The 22,851-nt window shown below is 36.1% G+C and overlaps 1 protein-coding gene across 1 annotated transcript in view; it reads left to right on the top strand.

The window, feature by feature from the left end:
• The window catches only part of LOC107753351 (myelin transcription factor 1-like protein), a 103,865-nt gene that overhangs the window by 42,011 nt on the left and 39,003 nt on the right, over positions 1-22,851 (top strand). The window contains exons 6-11 of the mRNA XM_016569489.1: positions 787-1,231; positions 7,267-7,401; positions 13,063-13,153; positions 16,355-16,462; positions 16,646-16,863; positions 22,154-22,407. Coding sequence (XP_016424975.1) covers positions 787-1,231; positions 7,267-7,401; positions 13,063-13,153; positions 16,355-16,462; positions 16,646-16,863; positions 22,154-22,407 — 1,251 coding nt within the window. The remainder of the gene's footprint in view (positions 1-786; positions 1,232-7,266; positions 7,402-13,062; positions 13,154-16,354; positions 16,463-16,645; positions 16,864-22,153; positions 22,408-22,851) is intronic.

Raw genomic sequence — 22,851 nt, 5'->3', positions numbered from 1 at the left:
TTTTTTGCTCTGCACAGAACAGAGACACATTTCTGATGCATGTTTGAATACATCATCAACAACTAGTTGGTCAGTTTGGTTCTGTACTATCTGTGGAATTTTTGTAAATGCGGTTGCCACTACCTTAATTTTTCAGGAGCTACACTGTGTTCCATTTACCTCGGAATGCAGACATCGGAGTTGGGCATGACGTCACGCAAGAGTTGATCGCATTCCAGTACACAAGTCGTAAAACCAAGATGGACGAGTCCAATTGATAGCAATAACAGTCATTTTGCAAACACATAAAAAGCCGTATTTTGCACAGACATATTGAAATATCATGTCCACAGAAGGGCCAATAAAAATATATATTACTAGTGTTTAAAAATGTGAGGGGTGTACTCACTTCTGTGAGATACTGTATGTGCGGAGCTGCCATATTGGATTCTGAAATCAGGGTTGTTGCAGCTCATCCAACTTGAGGAGATGTTCCAGTAAAAAGTTTCCTCTGAGAATTGGAATTTCCGACTTCTGAGTACCGCTACTTTGGTTATAGAATGCGATTGCCACTTCTGTAAACTGTGTGGACAGAACTGGATCACATGACAAAAAATGAATTGACAACCAAATTTAGCTGCAGTGTATATGTGGCCTGTAATTACTTTTAAACAGATTAAACAAATTACTTTTAAAACAAATTACTTTTTTATTACTTTTGAACAGATACAGTAATATTCATTGGTCAAAAATCTTACTGTCAGATAACAGTTTACCAGTTAATTAAAGTATATGCATCCCTACCAGGAGATTCATCAGCTTTATCAGGAGGCCCAGCAGCAGCAGCAGCAGCAGCATCAGAGTCCTGAGGAGTCCCGCGTCCTCGAGCGGAATTACTCTGACATGGTCAACCTGATGAAGCTTGAGGAGCAGCTCAGCCCATGCTCCAAGACTTTCTCCAGCTGCGCCGCAGAGCACAAGGGCTTCCAGGACTGCGATGAAGACACCACCTCCGTCACGTCGGACCGCTCAGAGGACGTTTTCGACATGACAAAAGGCAACCTGTCACTGCTGGAGAAGGCCATAGCGCTGGAAACGGAGCGGACCAAAGCGTTGCGGGAAAAAATGGCTTCGGAAGCAGTCAGGAGAGATAGACTGCATTTGCATGAGGATGGTTTGAGGCACAGCTATGCGGAGGAGCGGAAGGCGCGTCTGCACCATGATGGCCTAAAGAAGCCCTACTACCTTAAAGGTAATCTCATATTACATAACACACAACCAGCACTTGAAATTATTTGTCTGTGTTTCTTTGCTCTGAGAGGGGATCCCGTACTGACCCTGAGACAAGCTTTCTCAAACATCTCCATGCCTGCAGTGCAAACAGCAGTGGCTTAATGTTGTTCAAACAGGCCAGCACGGCCACATCACAGGCTAAGCTTGTCAGGCATAAGTAATGGCGATCTGCACGGCTGGGAGAACAGCAAATCTCATCCCAGGGACACAGTCTGTGCTCACGCTGCCTATTTATAAGCCCAGAGAGGAGGTCTGCTTGGAAATATAGCTGTGGCACTGGAGAAACAGGGAAATTAGCCAGTCCTGCATATTCAGAGGAGTTTTCAATGCAACTCCTGGTTTATTTCTTTTTCTGCAGGGACAGAGGAGCCAGATTGACGGATTGTTTTATCCATGAAACAGTGAAAATATTACTCTGACTTTTACAAGCTGAAAAGATCAGTTTTCAGAGAGAATAATTCATAAACATAAAGCAGATATTTGGAAATGGTTAAGTCAGTGTTATTTTAGTAGCACTGAGATAACATTATAGTTTTTATTAGGGCTGTCAATAGATTAAAATTTTTAATCTAATTAATAACATTATCGTGAATGTGTGTGGAAACAACGTGAATGTACAGACATGTCTGTGCCTGTGCATAAATACAATGTGTGATCAGTGCGTCAAGAGCACTCATACACGCATTATTATAACGGACTCACGTGTGCTTACTGTACGACTCCTGTACACCACCGCAATCGTATTTACTTTACTTTAATGCGTCTTTTGATGGCAGTCTTCATCCATCAAAACTTTACTAGCGAGACTGGTTATCAAGTCGAGAAAACGTAGTTTGCGTCTCATCTGGCCATACAGCGGTGGGATGTGTTGACAATCCGTTCAGTCTGTACTTCACACAGCGCGACGTGTGAAGGCTCGTGCTCTTCAGAGACAAACACAGAATATGACAAAACACACTGGAATTAATAGCGCTGTTTTGGACGGATTGTTTGAATGCATTCGCTTACTGGATCAGTGGACTGAAAACGTTCCCGGAGTTTAGCAGCTTAAAATGATCTGATCACAAGCAGAGAAGCAAAATTGGGTTAAAGGGTTAAAATAGTTGTGCTTCAGTAATTTTGCGTTAATTGAGTTAAATTATTTTAACGCGTTAAGGATTGTAAAATTAATCGCATTCGTTAACGCGTTAACGTTGACAGCCCTAGTTTTTATCAATATTTAGAATCAGCTTTTCTGTTTTCTGTTTTCATTTCTAGTTTGTTTTAGTTTCAAAAGTTTTTTTTTATATATATATATAACTATAGTAACTATAACAACACTGATGTTAATCAACACCGATTAAGACTACCGAAATTGAGACCAAGTCTGAGACCAAGACCAGACTAAGAATTTGAAGGTTGAAACCAAAAGAGGCAGAGTCAAGACCGAGACCAGACTAGCTCTTCTCAAATTAAGCTGAATGATTCACATTTACTGTCTGAGAAATGTCTTGATCAAATAATAATACATCGTTTCAGAGGAGATTTTTATTTGTAGGAATTTTCCTTTGGTTTCCATAAGCAAATAAATAAAACACAAGGGAGCTGAAATGAACTTAACCATCTTTATTCAACAAAATATACATATATTTAACATATAGAAATATGATGGAAAAAACGATATGTTTATATATGAAACTAAAGTTAATCAATAAATGAGGGAGTCACAGAATCATTTATTCAACCGATTTGTTCAAAGTAGGTGATTCACAACAGTTCTGCTGTGGATTTGTTTGGAACTATTTTCAGTGAAATAAAGCAAAATTATATCTAAAATGCAAGACACTTAACATTAACTTCAAAAAATCTAAAATTCAAAATCACTTTTGCATCCGTGATCATATTTTTTAAAACACCTCTCTTGCTCTTGTGATATTGTTAATTATAATATAAAAAGCAACAAGTACTTTTTTGCAATCATATCTTGAATTTAGTGGGAATTTGTATACATTTTTGGTGACATATATGACACAATCCCCCTTTAGTGTTTGAAATGGGTACTGCAGTCCAAATTCAAAATATTGGAGAGAGTTGTTTCTCCAGCCACCTCCTCCTCAGGTTCACATGGGTTGCCAGATTGAGGACATGCAACAGGAATGAGGACATTTGAAAATGGAAGGCAACAAGCTTTACTCTGTAACTTGATGTGTTGATTTATCTGCGTTTTGGTCATAGAGCTTTTTAGATGGATGTCGAGACTTTTTTAGGTCAAGTAGAAGCTGTGATCTCTGACCCAGTTCGTTTGCTGGCTTCCATGGCTGCAGTACACTGTGTTTTACGCCAACTGACAACCCGGGGTGTTGAAATCCTATTGGGTAAACTGACAGTGGGCGGAGTCACACAGACCAAAACAAAAACAGACATCCTGACACAGAACGTACATTTCAAAGTTGAATAACTCTCTGTAGCATTGTTTTTCAGGGAAACAAGTATGTGAACTTACTGTTTTCTAAATCTCTGCAAACATATTATGGTATTATTATGCCTTAGAACAGTCAAAAACTAAATAAATAAATACATACATACATACATGCAGTACATTTACATGCAGCACCTTTAATTTCTGACCCGGCACAACAGCAACAAATTAAAAATAAAATACTGATTGCATTTGAAGCAGGAAGTTTTACATCCAATCACAGTAATGATGTTAACAAATAAATCAGACAATGCACCGGCAATTTCATGACATCCCTGTAGTTAAGGTCTTGACCGGTCTTGAAAAAGGAATCCAGAGTCCTCTTATTATGAGAAAAGTTTACAAATGCGGTGGATACCAAGACCTTCAAAAAATAGTCTCGAGACCAGTGATGTCAGAAGTGTCATTTTTGGGTGAACAAACCCTTAAAAACCCATGAGAACTTTCATCCGCTGTTCTCCAGATGAGACAGCACGCATGAAAGGACGTTTGACCAGCATGCATGGCAGACACTATCTCTAATGGCAGAATAATGAGGGACGCTCGGCCATTACACCGCGATAACATCTCGCCAAGGCAGAGATAGCGGCAGATGCTGCCTAACCAGGGGGCATTATGATTTATAAAAAGTGTGGAGGCCTGACAGTTATGGAAGGAGCTCTTCCTTAAAGAAGGCACAAGGCGGAGATGGAAATTGAACAGTATCAGTATGACCGATAACAAACGACAGGACCACTGACTGCACATTAATTATCCACAGACGCTATGGTAATGGGGGCCATTTGCTATGCAAAGCATGGCTTGTCCGGAGCCACAATCAATATCCAGCACTTTCTAATATGTATTCCGCTCGGCTCGGCTGTGCTCTCTCCCTCTCGTTGGTTTTCTCTCTTTTTGAAATGGCTGCAAAGTAGTCAGAGGATTCAGGCTTTATTAAACGGTTAGAATTTTAAAGAAATCATGCACAAAGGTGAATCTCACAGCACCTGTCAAGAACACGTCTGGCTCATATTTTACAAAATCAACAGTATTAAAAAATACCCCATGTGAAAAAGAAATGCACGGTCCCACTTTCTATTAGGTGGCTTTAAATGTACTTACATCAAAAAAATAAGTACAATGTATTTATTGTGTTCATATTGTAGTGCAAAAAACACATTTGCTGCTATCGAGGTGGGATACGGGTAAGGTTAGAGACACGTTTGGTGGTATGGGTAAGTGTAAGGGAAGGGTCAACACTGCAATTATAAATGTAATTACAGAAATTAATTACAGATGCACATGCAGGTATTTTTTTTTTAAATATGAGTAAATTGTAAAAACATTTATGTACACAGTGCATTGTATCAAATTATTAATTTAAATATAAGTACATAGTAGTTAATGCCACTTAATATAAAGTGGGACCTAATGAACTTTATTGTATTGAATGTGCACTTGTAGTGTACTTCAAATCTTAATAGTGTATTTTTTAAATACTACTAAACTGTACTTGCACTTACAATATATGTGTATTGGATGAATGCAATCTGGACGTGCTTGTCATGTTGTCACTTTCAAGTGAGCTTCCAGCGTCAGTTGCGACGCTTCACTGCCATTCATAAATCATGTGTCATGGCCTCATGGATTTGCAAAGTGTCCATTGGATGTACACTTCAGGATTTTGCTGGGGATTTTTGAATACAGTTTTATGAATAGTATATTCAGATATATTGCATTCACCAACTATATTGTAGACAATTGCACAAATTCGGATACGACCCACACCATAAAACACTTCATGCACACCATTCAGATGACTCTTCCCCAAAACACAATTCATTTCTTAATGTTTAAAAATAAAACCAAACTACAGAATTCATCATCATAAAGACAAAAAATTTTTTAGCTAAATTATGACCTGCACATATTATGATATTCACCCCGATTTATGTGTTTGTTACCTGTTGCAAAGCTTTAGTAGTTGTTGTTTAAAGCACATATTCCAAAAATTTGAGTATCTCTGCAAACTATTTTCAATCTCACCAAAACTGAGCCCACGTCTCTCACATGATCGCATGCTATTCCTGTCTGTTTTGAGCTTAAGTTGATACAGGAGGCAACATGATTCTCGTTACCAAGTTACTACATCCTTAAAATTTTAATCAGTGGTAACAGTAGCATACTCGCTCGCTCACTCACTCGCTTGTGCTCTCTCTGTTTGAAACATAACCAATAGCTCTGGATAGCTATCTGGAAGAGATGCACTCTTCAGTCAACACACAGATCCAGGATAGTCACTGCCTGTGCAAACTACACTAACAAGGACAAAAGGTCACAGCTATACTACCGTTCAAATTACAATTCAAAATAACCGTTTTCTATTGTAATATATTATAAAATGTATTTCATTCCTGTGATGCAAAGCTGAATTTTCAGCATCATTACTCCAGTCTCCAGTGTCATGAATATATTATAAAATGTAATTCATTCCTGTGATGCAAAGCTGAATTTTCAGCATCATTACTCCAGTCTTCAGTGTCATGATCCTTCAGAAATCATTGTAATATGCTGATTTGCTGCTCAAGAAACATTTCTGATTATTATCATTGTTGAAAATATTTGTGCTGCTTCATTTTTTTGTGCAAACCATGCTATAGTTTATTTTTCACGATTCTTTGATGAATTAAAAGAACAGCATTTATTTGAACTATATATTTTTGTAATCTTATAAATGTCTTTACTGTCACTTTTGATCATTTTAATGCATCCTTTATAATAATTTTTTTCAAATATATATATTTTTTATATATTACTGACCCCAGCGGTAATATATATTAATGAACGATGCAACACAGAATAAACTGATTAAAAAAATTATTCTGTGGTGAAGTAAATACTGTGGAAAAAACAAATGTAATTTCTATATTGAATAAGTAAGTTCAGTCAAGTTTTTTTTTTTTTTTTTTCAAAGCAAATTCTAAATTAGTAATCAATTCAAGTTAGTAGAAATTAAAGTTTGAACTTTAGAAGTATATTTTACTTGGAATTGTTTGTAACGTTTACAATGATTGTTTGAGTAAGAATCACAGTTATAAAATTAAATAAAACCTACTCAACTTATTAATACTGGTGCTCCCATCATGCCCTGAGAACACTAGTATCATATAATTTCCAAACCTTGAAGCATATGGTAGCAAAGAAACAATTGAAGAAACAATCCTCAAATACGTTCTGATCAAAAATGGAATGTGCTTATTTTTGGATGGTCAAATCTAAATACTGTACATTTGCACTGTTGCAGATATGTATTTGTTTGTTGTATTCTTTTCCCCATGCTGGGCTATCATTGTGGTATCAGTTATTTCAGTTTTGTTCATCCTCAGTTGTTGCAAAAACAACTTTCCTTTTTGCTTTGCCTATTGGTCGATGTTATTTTCTTGTCTAAGTGGGCAGTTCTTGGACAGAATGAGACATTATCAGACCCCTTAAAAATGTATTTACAGTATAAACAACTGAATCCGTAATTAATCCTGTGTGTGTGTGTGTGTGTTCAGATTCTTCACGGTCGGGGAAAAAGGAGAGCCGGTGTCCAACGCCTGGGTGTGACAGCACAGGTCATGTGACGGGTTTGTACCCGCACCATCGCAGCCTGTCTGGATGCCCTCATAAAGACAGAGTCCCGCCAGAAAGTAAGCACTCTACACACTCTTTCTATACTTAAGTGCCACATGTGCTTGCGTGCGTCCTTTAAACCTTTGCCATTTTTCATGCTGGCGTTTATGAAAAGAGGTCATAATCATTGGTTGACTGTGTGTCTGTATGTGTTTGTCTGTGGAACCCAGTCTTCAGTTCATTCTGCATGTTGTCCTCTTAACACACACACACACACACAGACGCAGACGCAGACGGACACGCACACGCATAGACACACACACACACACACACATAGAGACACACACACACACACACACACACAACACACACACACACACAAACATTCTTGTACATTCCTATGCAATACTTTTTCAGCTCTATAAATTTGACAATTTTAGCTATTTGAAATTTAAAATACTACTTCCAAATTCAAAATACTTCAAAATGCTACTTTTTACACGTACATTTTATGTACAGTACATGACTATTAAAACATTAAAATCTACCTTTTTCTGTTGATTAGCATTTATGGCAAAATTTACAGTAAGTAAAGCATATTTTGGTGTCCCTGGAACATAATTCAGGTTTGAAGGTATTAACATTATATATTATGTGGACATGAAAGCGTACTGCATAGTAGGAATGACCCATCTACCCTTCATCTTACGAGAAAACTTCACACAATGGAGGAGCAGTCATCACAAAATCAGACATGCATGAATGCATTTATTGTTTCTGTTGATAATTACAACGCTATCTTAATGGAGGCCAGTTTAATAAGCTGGTTAGATTTCTCATTTAGTTTTAGATGCTCAATTAAATCCAGTTGAATAAACTGTAATAATTATAATCTGATGAAAGAGCTACGGACAGACTTCCTCTCATTCACCTTGAGCAAACCTCTTTCATGCGATTCATTAAAATGCATACAACAATTGTGTGTTTTATTCACCAATAACCAGATGGCAAATCAAACTAACTGATGGCTTTGACTACAGACTGGATTTAGTTAAGAAAAAGCTTTGCTTTTAAAGTGTCCAGATGGCAAGACAGTTTGTGAGCTGGCACAACAAGGGCGTTTTTAGATGGCCATCACTTTAGTGTGGACGGTGACATGTGACACACAGTTACTGAATGATTGGTTCTTTATGCTGAGTCACTTAGTGGCTGTTCTTTCTTTATAATCCTCTTAGTATCTTCGGGTTCTATTAAAAACCATGTTTTGTTGTCTTATGTCATGTCAGTATTGTTGGAGATTTAATTGTTTCATTACTAATAGTACAAACTTCAAAAAAAAAGTTTAAAAAGTCAGTAATTCACTGTAAAATATACAGTGACAATATCTTGCTATATCATCATGATGATAAAGGTGGCACATTAGAAAATCACATGGTCAATCAGAGTTCATTGTAAATGGTCTGTCTATAAAACATGATGGTGCACAGTGTCATAAACAATAAAACAAAACTGTATTACAATAACACACATGACACTATCAGTAATGCCATAAACATCCACTAAATAACACAATATAATATTAAACACCCTAATGCACATGACTAAAAATACATGGGAAATATGAAAAAAAATAAAAAATTCACTACAAATTATACAATAAGTAATTACATAATTTACATTTTCAGGAACCTAAGAAATGTGAATTACTTGAAACTAAATACAAATGTTAGACCAACAGAATTCACCTAGGCTATATGTTGTCCCAACTTGTCAAACAATTTGCTCTCCTCCACATCACGAGTAGACACTCCCCTTATTGCTGATTGGCTACAAGTTTGTTTTGCTATTCGGCCCGAATCAGTTTTCTAAAGTGTTTTTGAAAAATCACATACCCTGCCTTTAAATGTTAAAGGTGTGTGAGTTCCCAGCATGCATTGCAGCATGAACAATTCATGCGGTTACTGTGATAGGAGTTCTTGTTTCGCTGTTTGCTGACTTTTGTTTAATCTTGTCATTATTATTTGCTGTGTTATGATGTTAATAGCTCATCTTTTGGTCGGCGTTCTTGAGATTTGTGTGTCAAGTGTTGATGTTTTTGCTTTGTAAGGTGATGGCACCTGCAGGAACAATAATAGCATAGTTTACTTCACATATTAAGCTATATCTATAACTACTAAAATGACAGATCAGTTTATTGTGTTAATAACTAAATATTTGCTGAACAAGTTGATTCTGTGTGAATTTATTGGCTGAATGAGGCATTTTAAATTTAGTAAACAAACCAATTCAAATTAATTAAAGGGATACAGTAGTTCACCCAAAAATGCAAATAATCTTTCATCACTTACTCATGTTGTTTCAAAGCTGTATGAGTTTCTTTCTTCTGACAAGCACAGTTGACAGTAGCCACTGACTACCAAAAATAAATAAATAATAATAATGATGATAAAAACTATGGATGCCATTGGCTACCATCAAATGACTGGTTGCCAACATTCTTCAAAATATTTTCTTTTGTGTTCAGCAGAAGAAAGAAATTCGTACAGGAACAACTTGAGTAAATGATGACAGAATGTGCATTTTTGGGGTGATCTGTCCTTTTAAGTGTTATTTTTGACAATTTTAAGACAATAGTCAAGAGAATGTATACATCTGAATGCATCAAGTTGCACTGAATTTTTTTTGGTGTTAAGTAAAACCACTCACCTTTACAAAATGACAAAACTTAAAATAAGCTGTACTTGCTTTGAGACACACAAAGCCATGTGTCTCAGTCGGTGGAGGCAGCGGATGCTGCTTGCTGCTCGGTAATGAACATGTCAGAGTATGCTGAAGATGAGGGTGAAGGATTAAGGAGCTGATAATGATGAAGATGAGCACCGGAAGAGCGCTGGTCTGCTCGCCCCGGCCCATGCTCTCTGCCCTCACTCCAGCGTCCTAATGAACAGTAATCTAATTGAGGGAGTTTAGACGGTCATGGACAGAGGAGACAAAGTCATGTACAGATGAATAACAGAGTTTGGGATCAGAGAGAGGCAGTGTTTGGGCGGTGATTTCATTGATTGCTAACGTGTGTCTACTGCAAATGAAAGACAAATGCAGAGCTGAGACAATCATGAGCAGCAGCACCTCACAGCAGATGACTGTGTGCATGAGCTAACGTTAGCTGACGGCTTCAGGTGTTAAGTAAAACCACTCACCTTTACAAAATGACAAAACTTAAAATAAGCTGTACTTGCTTTGAGACACACAAAGCCATGTGTCTCAGTCGGTGGAGGCAGCGGATGCTGCTTGCTGCTCGGTAATGAACATGTCAGAGTATGCTGAAGATGAGGGTGAAGGATTAAGGAGCTGATAATGATGAAGATGAGCACCGGAAGAGCGCTGGTCTGCTCGCCCCGGCCCATGCTCTCTGCCCTCACTCCAGCGTCCTAATGAACAGTAATCTAATTGAGGGAGTTTAGACGGTTATGGACAGAGGAGACAAAGTCATGTACAGATGAATAACAGAGTTTGGGATCAGAGAGAAGCAGTGTTTGGGCGGTTATTTCATTGATTGCTAACGTGTGTCTACTGCAAATGAAAGACAAATGCAGAGCTGAGACAATCATGAGCAGCAGCACCTCACAGCAGATGACTGTGTGCATGAGCTAACGTTAGCTGACGGCTTCAGCTAGTGACGAGAATGCAATCAGGGTCAGAGCTCTCTGTGAAAGCGTCTTTCTGCGTCACTCACAATCCACCGCACTGCCGTGTTAAACTAAGCATCAGATTTTACTTACAACATCTTCAAGCTAGCAGCAGGAAATCCAGTTAAACAAAACACAACAGAATACAATACAATACAATACAATATGAAGGTATGGCTTTGTTAGGAATTAAGCATTATTGTTAAGCATTATAGAATATTATAATTATTATAGTTAATTAAAGTTATTTTAAAGTGATATCATAATTTTACTTCAATTTCATTTTAAGTTAATTTAAGTTCAAGTATATTTTTCTAATGCACTTTTTGCAGTACATATACTAAAATCAATATACTAGTAGTATAGTTGTATGTATTTCAATACTTCTTGTGACTGTGACTGAATTGGCCCACTTAGTAGTTTTTAAAACTTATACTTACTACTTTTAAGGGCACTTTAAGTGTAACTGTGGTAAACTTTGTGTATGCAATTAAAAGTGAACTTACTGTATATCTATAGTGTTAGTTTGCTAGTTGTATACTTTTCTCGTAGCCCACTTTTTAGTTTATAGAAGTACACTTTGAAGATACTTTCAGTAAACTATAGGTTTGAAAGGTTTTGATACTTCAAGTAAGTTTTGAGCTTTACTATTTCCTATATATTGTTTTTGCACTTTAATCATACTACTAGCTTCCTATTCAGGTATTTTTTTTTATACTTGATGTATACCTTTACCTATATGGCTAGAATAGAATAGAATAGAATAGAATAGAATAGAATAGAATAGAATAGAATAGAATAGAATAGAATAGAATAGAATAGAATAGAATAGAATAGAATAGAATAGAATAGAATAGAATAGAATAGAATAGAATAACACCTACAGAGCTGCTTCTAGGTTCTTTAAACAGTTCTTCAGCTTACTTGGTGTGTTAAGCATTGAAGAATGATATAATGTTTATTAACCTTATTGAACGTTATAAAATGATACCCAAATTTTGTCATTTTAAATGCATTATGTATATAATGCAGTAAAAAGAATTGCTTAAATACAATAATAAATATAATAATAATAATAATGGGTATCAATTGGGTAAATAATAAAAAAAGAAACATTGCTTAAATGCATAAATAATAATATCTAACATTGTTATTAACTACATGTGAGTATGGTAAGCTTACTTATGCTTTCATTAACATTCCATGTTAAGGTGAGTTCCTGTTTGTCCTTTTAGATCCTCTATAGTGCTTATAACGTTGCAAAAAGAAATAAATTTTATTAGGTTAATTTAAGTCAAGTTTAAGTATATCTTTCAAGTATGCTTTATGTAGTAAGTATACTAAAATCAGTGTACTAGTAGTATACTTGTAAGAGTACTAATCAACACTTCCTGTGACTAAACTGGCCCACTCTTTAGATTATACAAGTTTACTGTTAAATGTAATTTAAGTGTAACTGTGATAAACTTTGAGTACACAAATACTGTAGTTTATTTTTTAAGTTTTATTTGTGTACTTCAATACTGTGAATTATACTACAAGTGAACATATATGCATAGTGTTAGATTAATAGCTGTATAATTACTAGCTCACTTTTTAGTTTATGGAAGCTATTCCAAGTAAACCACTTTTTGTTTTATTTTATTTTATTTTATTTTATCTGCAGGTATGCTTGTAAGTTTTGAAGTAAACATCATACTGTCTTTATAGATATGTTGTACTATTTATGTATTCTTTTTGTTTTGTTTTAAGTATATACTAATAGGTTCCTATTTAAGTATTATTTTATAAAACATGAAAAATGCAGAGAATAGAATAGAATAGAATAGAATAGAATAGAATAGAATGTTATTTGTCGCATGACTCGCGCTGCATGGTGCATGTGCATGCCACTGCTCTTCCATGAGCAGTTCTTTGCATGCCACTGTTTGATGTCTCTGGTTCGGAGCGTGCTGGTGATAATGACGAGTGTTTCACACTAATGCAGATGACTAACTGTGGGCCTCTAACTCCTAATCTTCCACCCTATTTCTCTCGCCTGCTGTCAAGTTCTTGCAATGTATGAAAATGTTCTTAAGTGCCCTACGCCTGGCTGCACGGGCCGGGGTCACGTCAACAGCAACAGGAACTCTCACAGGAGGTGAGTTCCTCTCTGTCTGGATGAGAGAAACGCTTCTGTGTTCATTCTTAGCATCTTTATTTACTATGTCAAAAATCACAGCGCTGACTACTTTTTTCACTTTTCCTCAGCAAAGGTTTTATCTTTGGTTTCTGGTGGTACAAAGCATTAGTTTCTGATTTAATGCATCCAGATTTATAGTTACGGTTCTTAAATATTAAATGCAAATTTTATTTATTTATTTTTATGTTAAAATGCTTTACTACTACTTGAATGTGCAGAGGCTATAAGTAAGCTTGACTGTCTGAAGTGTGTAAATCATTTATTTGAACCCTAACCTTAACTTCAGTCTCGACTAAAGGTGTGACCAGTGCTTGCAGTACTTCTGATTACAAATTACATGATGACAATTGTAGTTAGTAATGTAATCTATTATATTACATGTTTTAGGTAATCTAATCAGACTATTTTGATTACATTTATAGTTTTTTTAATATAACTTATCACATTGATTTGTATAGCATTGTTTTGTATAACATTAATATAAAAATGCATTGACATTTACATACACAAGTGAAAGAAAAATATATTCCATTATTATTTTTTTAAAACAACATGAAGTGCATTAAACATCACATTACATCAGGGTTTCTCAAACTGGGGTTTATGAAAGAGCTGCAGGTGCTTCATGAGTTGATGATAAACTGATACATAAATCATAAAAATATAAAATTAAAAATAAATCAAAAATTTTTTTGTTTGTTTGTTTACCTGCATGTCGATGTGAGAATTATTGGAATTAGGGATCATCTAAAAATTATGAATAATTTACTGTATGAATAATATGTAATGTAATCAATAAAAAAAGTAACTATGATCTGATCATTTTAAAATGCAATATAATCTAATTTAAAGTACTTAATTTTGGGAATATGCTTACGTAATCCAGATTAAGTCTACTCACTCAAGTCACCTTTATTTTTATAGCACTTTATACAATAAATATTGTTTCAAAGCTGCTTTACAGTGTTAAACAAGAAAGTAACAGAACCAATAATGCAAACTGCAAAAAATACGTAAATCCAAAATCTACGACTAGTAAGATAACGTGTCATTTTTCAGCTCAACTCGGTTCGGTTCATTTGGATGACTGTGTAAAGTTCATTCATTATGAAACATGTTTGATTCAGCAATAAGCAGCTCTACTAACTCGACTATGTTGTTATTCAGCTCAAGTCAGTTCAGTGTTGAGATTCTGTATAATCAGTTACATATAATCTATACTCAGCACTGTGCGGGACTACCCGTTTTTCTCGAAATGTCCCAGACATGGATGTGTGTTTGGGAAACCAGTTTGGAATTTTTTTTTTTTACTTTGTTTGATGTTGCTAGTGATGTCTGATGTCAATGCAGGACTACGTTCATTTACTGAATTGATTGACAGTGATGAAAAATATAGAGTACTACAAATGTACATTGACTCAAGCAGCTTTTAAAGCAGCATGTTCTTCTGTGGAAGGCTTTGTGTGTGGCTTGTAGTGTGCTGATGAAATGGTTGATGCAGATATTTGAGGAGGGTGCTGCAGTAATTCTCTCAGCAGCTGCTGTGTGGAGCGTCAGCCATTAGCACCTCACTGACACCTCACCAGGGGAGACGGCCCGCTACAGACGGCTGCCACACACACACACACCTCACTTGTACTTGCAAGAGTGAAATTACATTTCCTACGGCCCAATAGAAACCTGGCAGCTTGCTTCATGAACACTCACACACACCTTCAGCTACTGCATCTCTGTGCTCTAAGATTATAGCACTACCTAGAGGAACCTTGTATTGCTCTCAGGTTACTTTTCTGTACACTGGGGAAAAAAAGAATTTCTTATTCAGTATTGTTTTGTCTTATACAGTGCTGTTTTGTCTTTGAATTCAGTTTATTGTTCATACCCCATTGACATTTTTTTTTTCTTCTTTTAAGTATAAACTCAAAACTTAAAATTAAACTTAATCAAGCTAAATTTTGATACATTTTTCTGAAAAAATGAATATGTACTAATAAGTACTAATAAATAAAGTAAGCTAATAAATAAGCTTTATAAGCTAATAAATATGCTAATAAACAGCCAATATGTTAATAATAGGCATGCTAATAAGCAACTAGTTAATAGTGAGAATTGGTCCCTATACTAAAGTGTTACCCAAAATACAAAAAAAAAATAATAATAATAATTTGCATTGTAGCTTGTGAGAATTAATAAAGTTAGTAATGTATGAACTTTGCTTTTTTTCTGTGCATTTCTGTGGAGACAAAAAAATTTACACAATTTAGTCAATTAACATTGATGTACAGTAAAAGTATAAATCAATAAAATAAAGTTTATTACCATAAATAAAGCTGATCATTTAAACTCAAATGAAAAATTTCAAAATGAAATCTTTAGCTTATAATAGCAGACATTTGTTTCTGGTTTTACGTCAGAACCCAGTGGCCGGCTGCATATAATGCTTAGAATAGTCTTACATGTTAGTAATCTAGTTGTTTTCTTTACGCCAGTTGCATAAAATGTAGATTTGTCTAATTTGAATCTGAAAAATAATAACTGCTAGTTGGTCAGACTAGCTCTTAAGACGCAGTTTTAACATACAGTAGATGTTTATGTAACTGGTCCCAGATTTTACAATTGTGACCCAACACAGTACTAAACCTAACCTTAATTTAATGTGGCCTGGGTCTTATTTTCTTGCATAGATTTGCTGAAGTGCCCAACCAAGTTTAGCAAATCACTGGTGAATTTCAACCAAAATATTATATATGGTTGAAACAATAAGGAAAATGTTTTTTTTTTTTTATTGCCTTTTTCTCAGGAAGCAGATCTGAGAAGCAGAAGAGTTTCTTCAGAGAAAGCTTCATTTTTTTCCCTTTGTAATCTTTATGAATGATTTAATACATAATCCACTGTTGTGCACAAGAAACAACTGAGACTTAAGAGTCTCAGTTCAATCACACAATCTTTTTATTTCTTTTTTCTTTTTTACAGATCACAATTTTGACCATCAGTATTCTAATTCTGACTTCACACTGTATAAAGCAGATTATAAGAGACGGATATCAGTGATGAGTCTAAAATGCACAGAAATGAAGATGGATGAATCGTCCCTGACTTGTCACATATTATCATGTCTTTTTAAAGACATGTCCCTGACATTTCTTTCTGTTCATCCAGCCTGTCGGGCTGTCCAATAGCGGCTGCAGAGAAGCTGGCCAAAGCCCACGAGAAACATCAGTCATGTGATGAAGGCAAATCCAACCAGGCTTCAGATCGTGTGCTCAGGTAACTGCTCCTCATTGCTTACACTGACACAACAGATCAAGCTGTGAATTTGCTTCTTAGCTGGAAACTGAGTACATTAAAATAGGCAACAATCTGTGTTGAATTTTCTGTGCAAAGTTCATGAAATGGAGAGTATGCATTCATTCATGATACACCATAGACCGCTGGTTGAATCTGTTCCAGGCCCATGTGCTTCGTCAAACAGCTGGAGATTCCACAGTACGGCTATAAAAACAACGTGCCCACTTCAACCCCACGATCCAACCTGGCCAAAGAGTTAGAGAAATACTCCAAAACCAACTTTGACTACAACAGCTATGACAGCACCAACATCTACAGCAAACGGCACACTGCTGCACTCAAAGTCCACAGTCGGGACACACTGCCCAAGACTGATGATGGTAAGACCACAGCATTCACGCGTCTGCGCTATGATATCAATACACGCCACTGTTCAAAAGTTTGGGGAAATCATTGTAATATGCTGATTTGATGCTCAGTTATTGTTAGTGAGCAATTATTAATAATGGTTCTTATTATTATCAATGTTGAAAACAGTTGTGCTATTTCATATTTTTGTGGAAACTGATACTTTTTTTTCTTTCAGTATTCTTTGAATAGAACGTTCAAAAGAACATTTATTTGAAATGGGCATCTTTTGTGAACTTTATAAATGTCTTTACTATCACTTTAATATTTTTAAATGTCATTGCCAATGTTTGTTATTGGTTATTGTTAACTAAAACTAAAACCATAAGAAAATAAATTGCTGAAAAATACTGAAATAAAATAGAATATTACATTTACATTTACATTTATGCATTTAGCAGACGCTTTTATCCAAAGCGACTTACAGTGCATTCATGCTATACATTTTCTACCAGTATGTAGAAGTATGTATGGTATATTATATACTATATAATAACTAAATAGTCTAAAACAAATTACTAAAATTACTAAAAACTCTAGACATTTTTTTAAATGACAAAAACAACAAAATTGCTAAAATAGAAATATAAAAATCTGAACATAAAGTCTAGTTCAAAATATTAATAAAAACTTAGTAGTATAAAACTTGGTAGTATAAATCATAATGACCCCGAACGTTCAAATTATAGTGGTGTATAAAATACACAGCAACCCCCCAAAAAAAAAAAATTATCTGGACACATATGTTACTGTTTAAAATGTCTGAATGTTATTGCATTAGATGATAGCAAAACATCAAAGTAAATGTTCTCTCAATTTCTGCAGGAGCTTTTCTCAGAATTAACTTTACTTTGCTTGAGCCATTTTTGTAATGACTTTTGACTAACAGAACCCCCCAAGGAACAGCTGTACAGTGACGCTTTTTTTTTTTTTTTTAATTAAACAGCAGGAAGTAAGGAAATATATGTTCTGTGGTGACAGGGGTGGATGGCCTGTCAAGGAAAATTGCAAAGATCTTATAACACCATAATTTATTCTAACAACATGAACATTTATGGACATAACATGTGTTATAGATTTCAGTTTAATAAAAAGGCTATTCCCACGTATCTGATTGAGACTCAAATCTGTAAAAGATTTTACAGAGTTAAAGCAGATTATAGAGCTGATTAATTGATTATTTTTCTGGATTACATATACCAAAACTATAACATATGTAAGCAATAAGGTACGAGAGGCCGTGCTGTATCGTGAATAAATCACGGCTGAAGGGCGTTGTTTGGCACAACACGAAGCGGAGTAATGACTAAAATATGACTAAAATAGTCACATTTTAGTAAAAAAAAAATTTGGGGGTCGCTGTGTATCTTATACACCACTACCATTTGAACGTTCGGGGTCATTATGATTTATACTACCAAGTTTTATACTACTAAGTTTTTATTAATATTTTGAACTAGACTCTAATCATCCGCTGTGTCATTTATTTTTTTAACACCATATATTATATTTTCTCACACACATACCTCTGCTTATCTCTCAGCATGAGAAAACGTCTGTTTTCAGTCTTTTATCATTAAAACAGACCGATTCGCGGTACAGCGCGAGTTTGCAAGTGTCATTACAGTGTAAACTGATGGACATACAGAATCATACCTGAAACAGAAAACTAATAAATTCAGCAATATTCCCTCCTCACTTCGGAAACTGTAGGCTTCCACACAGGAAGCCTACAGCGCACACATCAACATATCTCCGCGTGAGAAGCTTTTATTAGACTGGGGAGTCTATGGGATTGACCCCCTTTTGCAGCCAGCCTCTAGCGGCCAGTCGATGAATTACAGTTTAAGTCACTTCCTTGTTGGCTTCACGACAGAGAGCGGGAGGTTGCCGCTTGGCCAAAATACATAATAAATGAAACAGTTTTGATGCCATATTATTGATTGTTTCTGTTGCTAAGGGTGGTTGCTAAGGGTGTTGCTCAGTGATACACAGAACCGTTGGGTGAAGCGGTCATAGCTGTGCTGTATCGTGAATGAAACACAGCTGCTGACCAATCAGAATCGAGGAATGGAACTAACCGTTTTATAAAAAATTATAAACAATGGGAAAAAACCCTGAAAGACATTCAACCAAATCCATTGAATATAATTTTATTTGTGCACCAGATGTTAAAAGCCAAGTGTGTAGCATTTTATTTTATTTTAGTATCATTGAGATACTATTGTTTACTTTTTTTTTTTTTTTTTTTTTTTTTTTTTGTATATTTAATAGTTGTATTTTTGTAATTTTTATTGTTTTTTATGTCCACTGTTATTATTATTATTTTTTCTAGTTATAGTTTTAGTTATTTTAGTATGTAAAGTTAATTTTTTAACTACCGAAAATGCTTTTAATTGTTTCAGTTTTAGGTAATTTTAATAACCCCGGCGGGTAGTTATTATTAGTGAAAGTATGAAGTCAGTTCTCTATAACTTCACACAGCAGAGGAACCACAGCTGTAGTTCATCACTTGGACTATAAGCTAACAACTACAGTGTATGTCGTCTTTTGCTAGATCTATTGTTTTATCATTTCAAACTATTTCAAATAAATGTCAAGTTGGTTTGATATTATTTTGTCCCATAAAGCAAAGAGTAAGTCTTAAGCATCCAAATACTTTTTGTAGCTGATGTATGATCGTTATTATCACCATGACTCCTGAACATATGACAGTGTTAAGGTCTGAGAAAACTATAATGCTTGGTGAGGAGCTAAACCCTGTTAGAAAAGCCTCCGAGATCTTCCTTCAACTGTATTTCTGAGGTATGGAAATGTATGGAAATGATCTGGAGGCAGATGCATAATGAATGAGGCGGTTTAGGCAAATCACAGTCTGGATTTAGGGCTGCTGCTAATTGCAATTCTTTGCGTAAGACTGTGAGATCCCCGGCCATGCTTTAATGACCAGACTGGAGGGAGAAGATAGAGTAAAAGGAAGGCAGAAGAGAGAGATAGCGAGTGATGGCAGCAGGACGCCCGGTGGGAGATGTCACTTTGATGCCCAGCTGGTGGTTGTGGCTCATTGTGTCTTTTGTCAAATTGCAGAGAGTGTCTCTCCGTCTCTCACCTACATCCCGACACCCCCCTCACCACCCCATCATTTAAAATCTCCTCATAATAATCAAAATCATCATAGTAAACAAGCCTTTCTTCAGGAATTTGACTACAGGACACGATCTAACGTACAGAGTTTCCATGCACTTTATTTTACAGTATGTTCACTTACAGTGTACTTACTTGCCCCAAAGTACTGAGTACGTAATATAAGCTAACTACACTGTAAAAAAAACAATGAAGATAAAACAATGATTGTACATACATTTTACAAGAAAATACGGTTTCAGTCTTTCTGCTTCCAAATTGCATGCTTAATTCAGTGAGTAACTTGTTAATTATTTGTGAAATTTACTAGCAATTTCAAAGTAAATCCTAAGCAATCTTTCATGTACATGGGTTACTGTTAGGTTTAGGCTAGGCTTTGAGTTAGCACCTAGTTATTAGCTAAATATTGCAGCTGCTACAGTAAGTACATGCATAACTTTATTTTAGATGTCCTTGTTACATTGTAATTACTCAAATATGTACTCTGTAATATTAATTAACAACATGTACTTACATGGGTCATGCCATTTCTTATACAAGGCTGAAAAATGGACTGTGATTATTTTGAATCCTTTCCAATATAATTTTTTATTTATTATCATCGTTTCCTGAATTTTTACTGTGCATTTTGTAATTGCATCAGTAGCATGCCAGCCAATATGTGACCCTGGAGCACAAAAGCAGTCTTAAGTCGCTGGGGTATATTTGTAGCAATAGCCAAAAATACATTGTATGGGTCAAAATTATCCGATTTTTCTTTTATGCCAAAAATCATTAGGACCTTAAGTAAATATCATGTTCCATGAAGATATTTTGTAAATTTCCTACTGTAAATATATCAAAACTTAATTTTTGATTAGTAATATGCATTGCTAAGAACTTCATTTGGACAACTTTAATGGACAACCATACATCAATGGAAAGCTTATTTATTAAGCTTTGAGATGGTGTATAGATATCAATTAAAAAAATTGACCCTTATGACTGGTTTCGTGGTCCAGGGTCACATATGCTAATAATATGCATGCTAATAAGCAACTGGTTAGAACTGGTCCCTAAACTGAAGTCTTACTTTTTTTCAAAAACTTATTCAACCTATTAATAAAATAATAAAAAGTATCTCAATAATAGTATCAGTAGTTCCTAGATCTAAACTAAGATGCAGGATGATCGTGCTTTTGCTGCAGCAGCTCTGAAAATGTGAAACAAGAACTGTGCTAACAATTTTTTTGTTTTAAATGTAAGCTGTAAACATATTTCCTTTCTCAGGCTTTTAACCAACCCTAGTGGTGTTGTGTGTGTGTGAGCTATGGGCCCAGCAGCAGCAGCCTGAGCTGTGGAGGAGGAGGAGGAGCGAGCAGCGCCAGCAGCACCTGCAGCAAGAGCAGCTTCGACTACACACACGACATGGAGGCGGCGCACATGGCTGCTACCGCCATCCTCAACCTCTCCACCCGCTGCAGAGAGATGCCCCAGAGCCTGAGCGGGAAAGCCCTGGAGATCTGCACGCAGGTACACACACGGCCACAATATCAAGCCCCTTTTATACTTGCTCAGACATTTTTACTTTATCATTATCCATTACCTTATTGCACATTATTAATTCTTGATATATAACTAATCTGGAGACCAAGCATATAGTAGAGCTCATCTCTGAGATGTCAACACTGAAACAATTATTCTCCATTGTGTGAAACAAATACTAGCAATTATACTAGAAAACAAAGGGAGTTTTTGACGCATACCAGTTAAAGACAGAACCTCCTGCTAACACTCAGTCTGAAGATAGATTGGAGAAAAAGCAGCACTGAACACAATGAATGTTATTTGTGTGGGATATAGGAGCTATATCCTCAGATTAAGCACAGACACTCATCCAGCATGAAAGAGGAGGAAAGGAGAGTTGATAGTGTGTGTTTGGTGTTGTGTGTGTGTGTGTGTGTGTCATATCTTGTGTTTTATGGATTGTACAGCACATTGGTTTAAATTTCAAATAATTGTGAAATTAAATACTAATAATACAACAAAATGTAGACCAGAAGTGTATTTTGTGAGCTGTCCCATACGTCTGCACATATAGGGCTTATGTTAAAGTCACTGCTCTGTGTGTCCCGTCAGTGAAGCGCTACTGCAAGAGCTCCAGTTCGGCGAGCAGCACCACCAGCAGCTATGGGCCCAGCAGCAGCAGCCTGAGCTGTGGAGGAGGAGGAGGAGCGAGCAGCGCCAGCAGCACCTGCAGCAAGAGCAGCTTCGACTACACACACGACATGGAGGCGGCGCACATGGCTGCTACCGCCATCCTCAACCTCTCCACCCGCTGCAGAGAGATGCCCCAGAGCCTGAGCGGGAAAGCCCTGGAGATCTGCACGCAGGTACACACACGGCCACAATATCAAGCCCCTTTTATACTTGCTCAGACATTTTTACTTTATCATTATCCATTACCTTATTGCACATTATTAATTCTTGATATATAACTAATCTGGAGACCAAGCATATAGTAGAGCTCATCTCTGAGATGTCAACACTGAAACAATTATTCTCCATTGTGTGAAACAAATACTAGCAATTATACTAGAAAACAAAGGGAGTTTTTGACGCATACCAGTTAAAGACAGAACCTCCTGCTAACACTCAGTCTGAAGATAGATTGGAGAAAAAGCAGCACTGAACACAATGAATGTTATTTGTGTGGGATATAGGAGCTATATCCTCAGATTAAGCACAGACACTCATCCAGCATGAAAGAGGAGGAAAGGAGAGTTGATAGTGTGTGTTTGTGTGTGTGTGTGTGTGTGTGTGTGTGTGTGTGTGTG

This window comes from Sinocyclocheilus rhinocerous, unplaced genomic scaffold (genome assembly GCF_001515625.1).
Source record: "Sinocyclocheilus rhinocerous isolate Xijiao unplaced genomic scaffold, SAMN03320098_v1.1 scaffold1042, whole genome shotgun sequence".
Taxonomy (NCBI): Eukaryota; Metazoa; Chordata; class Actinopteri; order Cypriniformes; family Cyprinidae; genus Sinocyclocheilus; species Sinocyclocheilus rhinocerous.
This window is presented reverse-complemented; position numbering and strand designations above follow the sequence as displayed.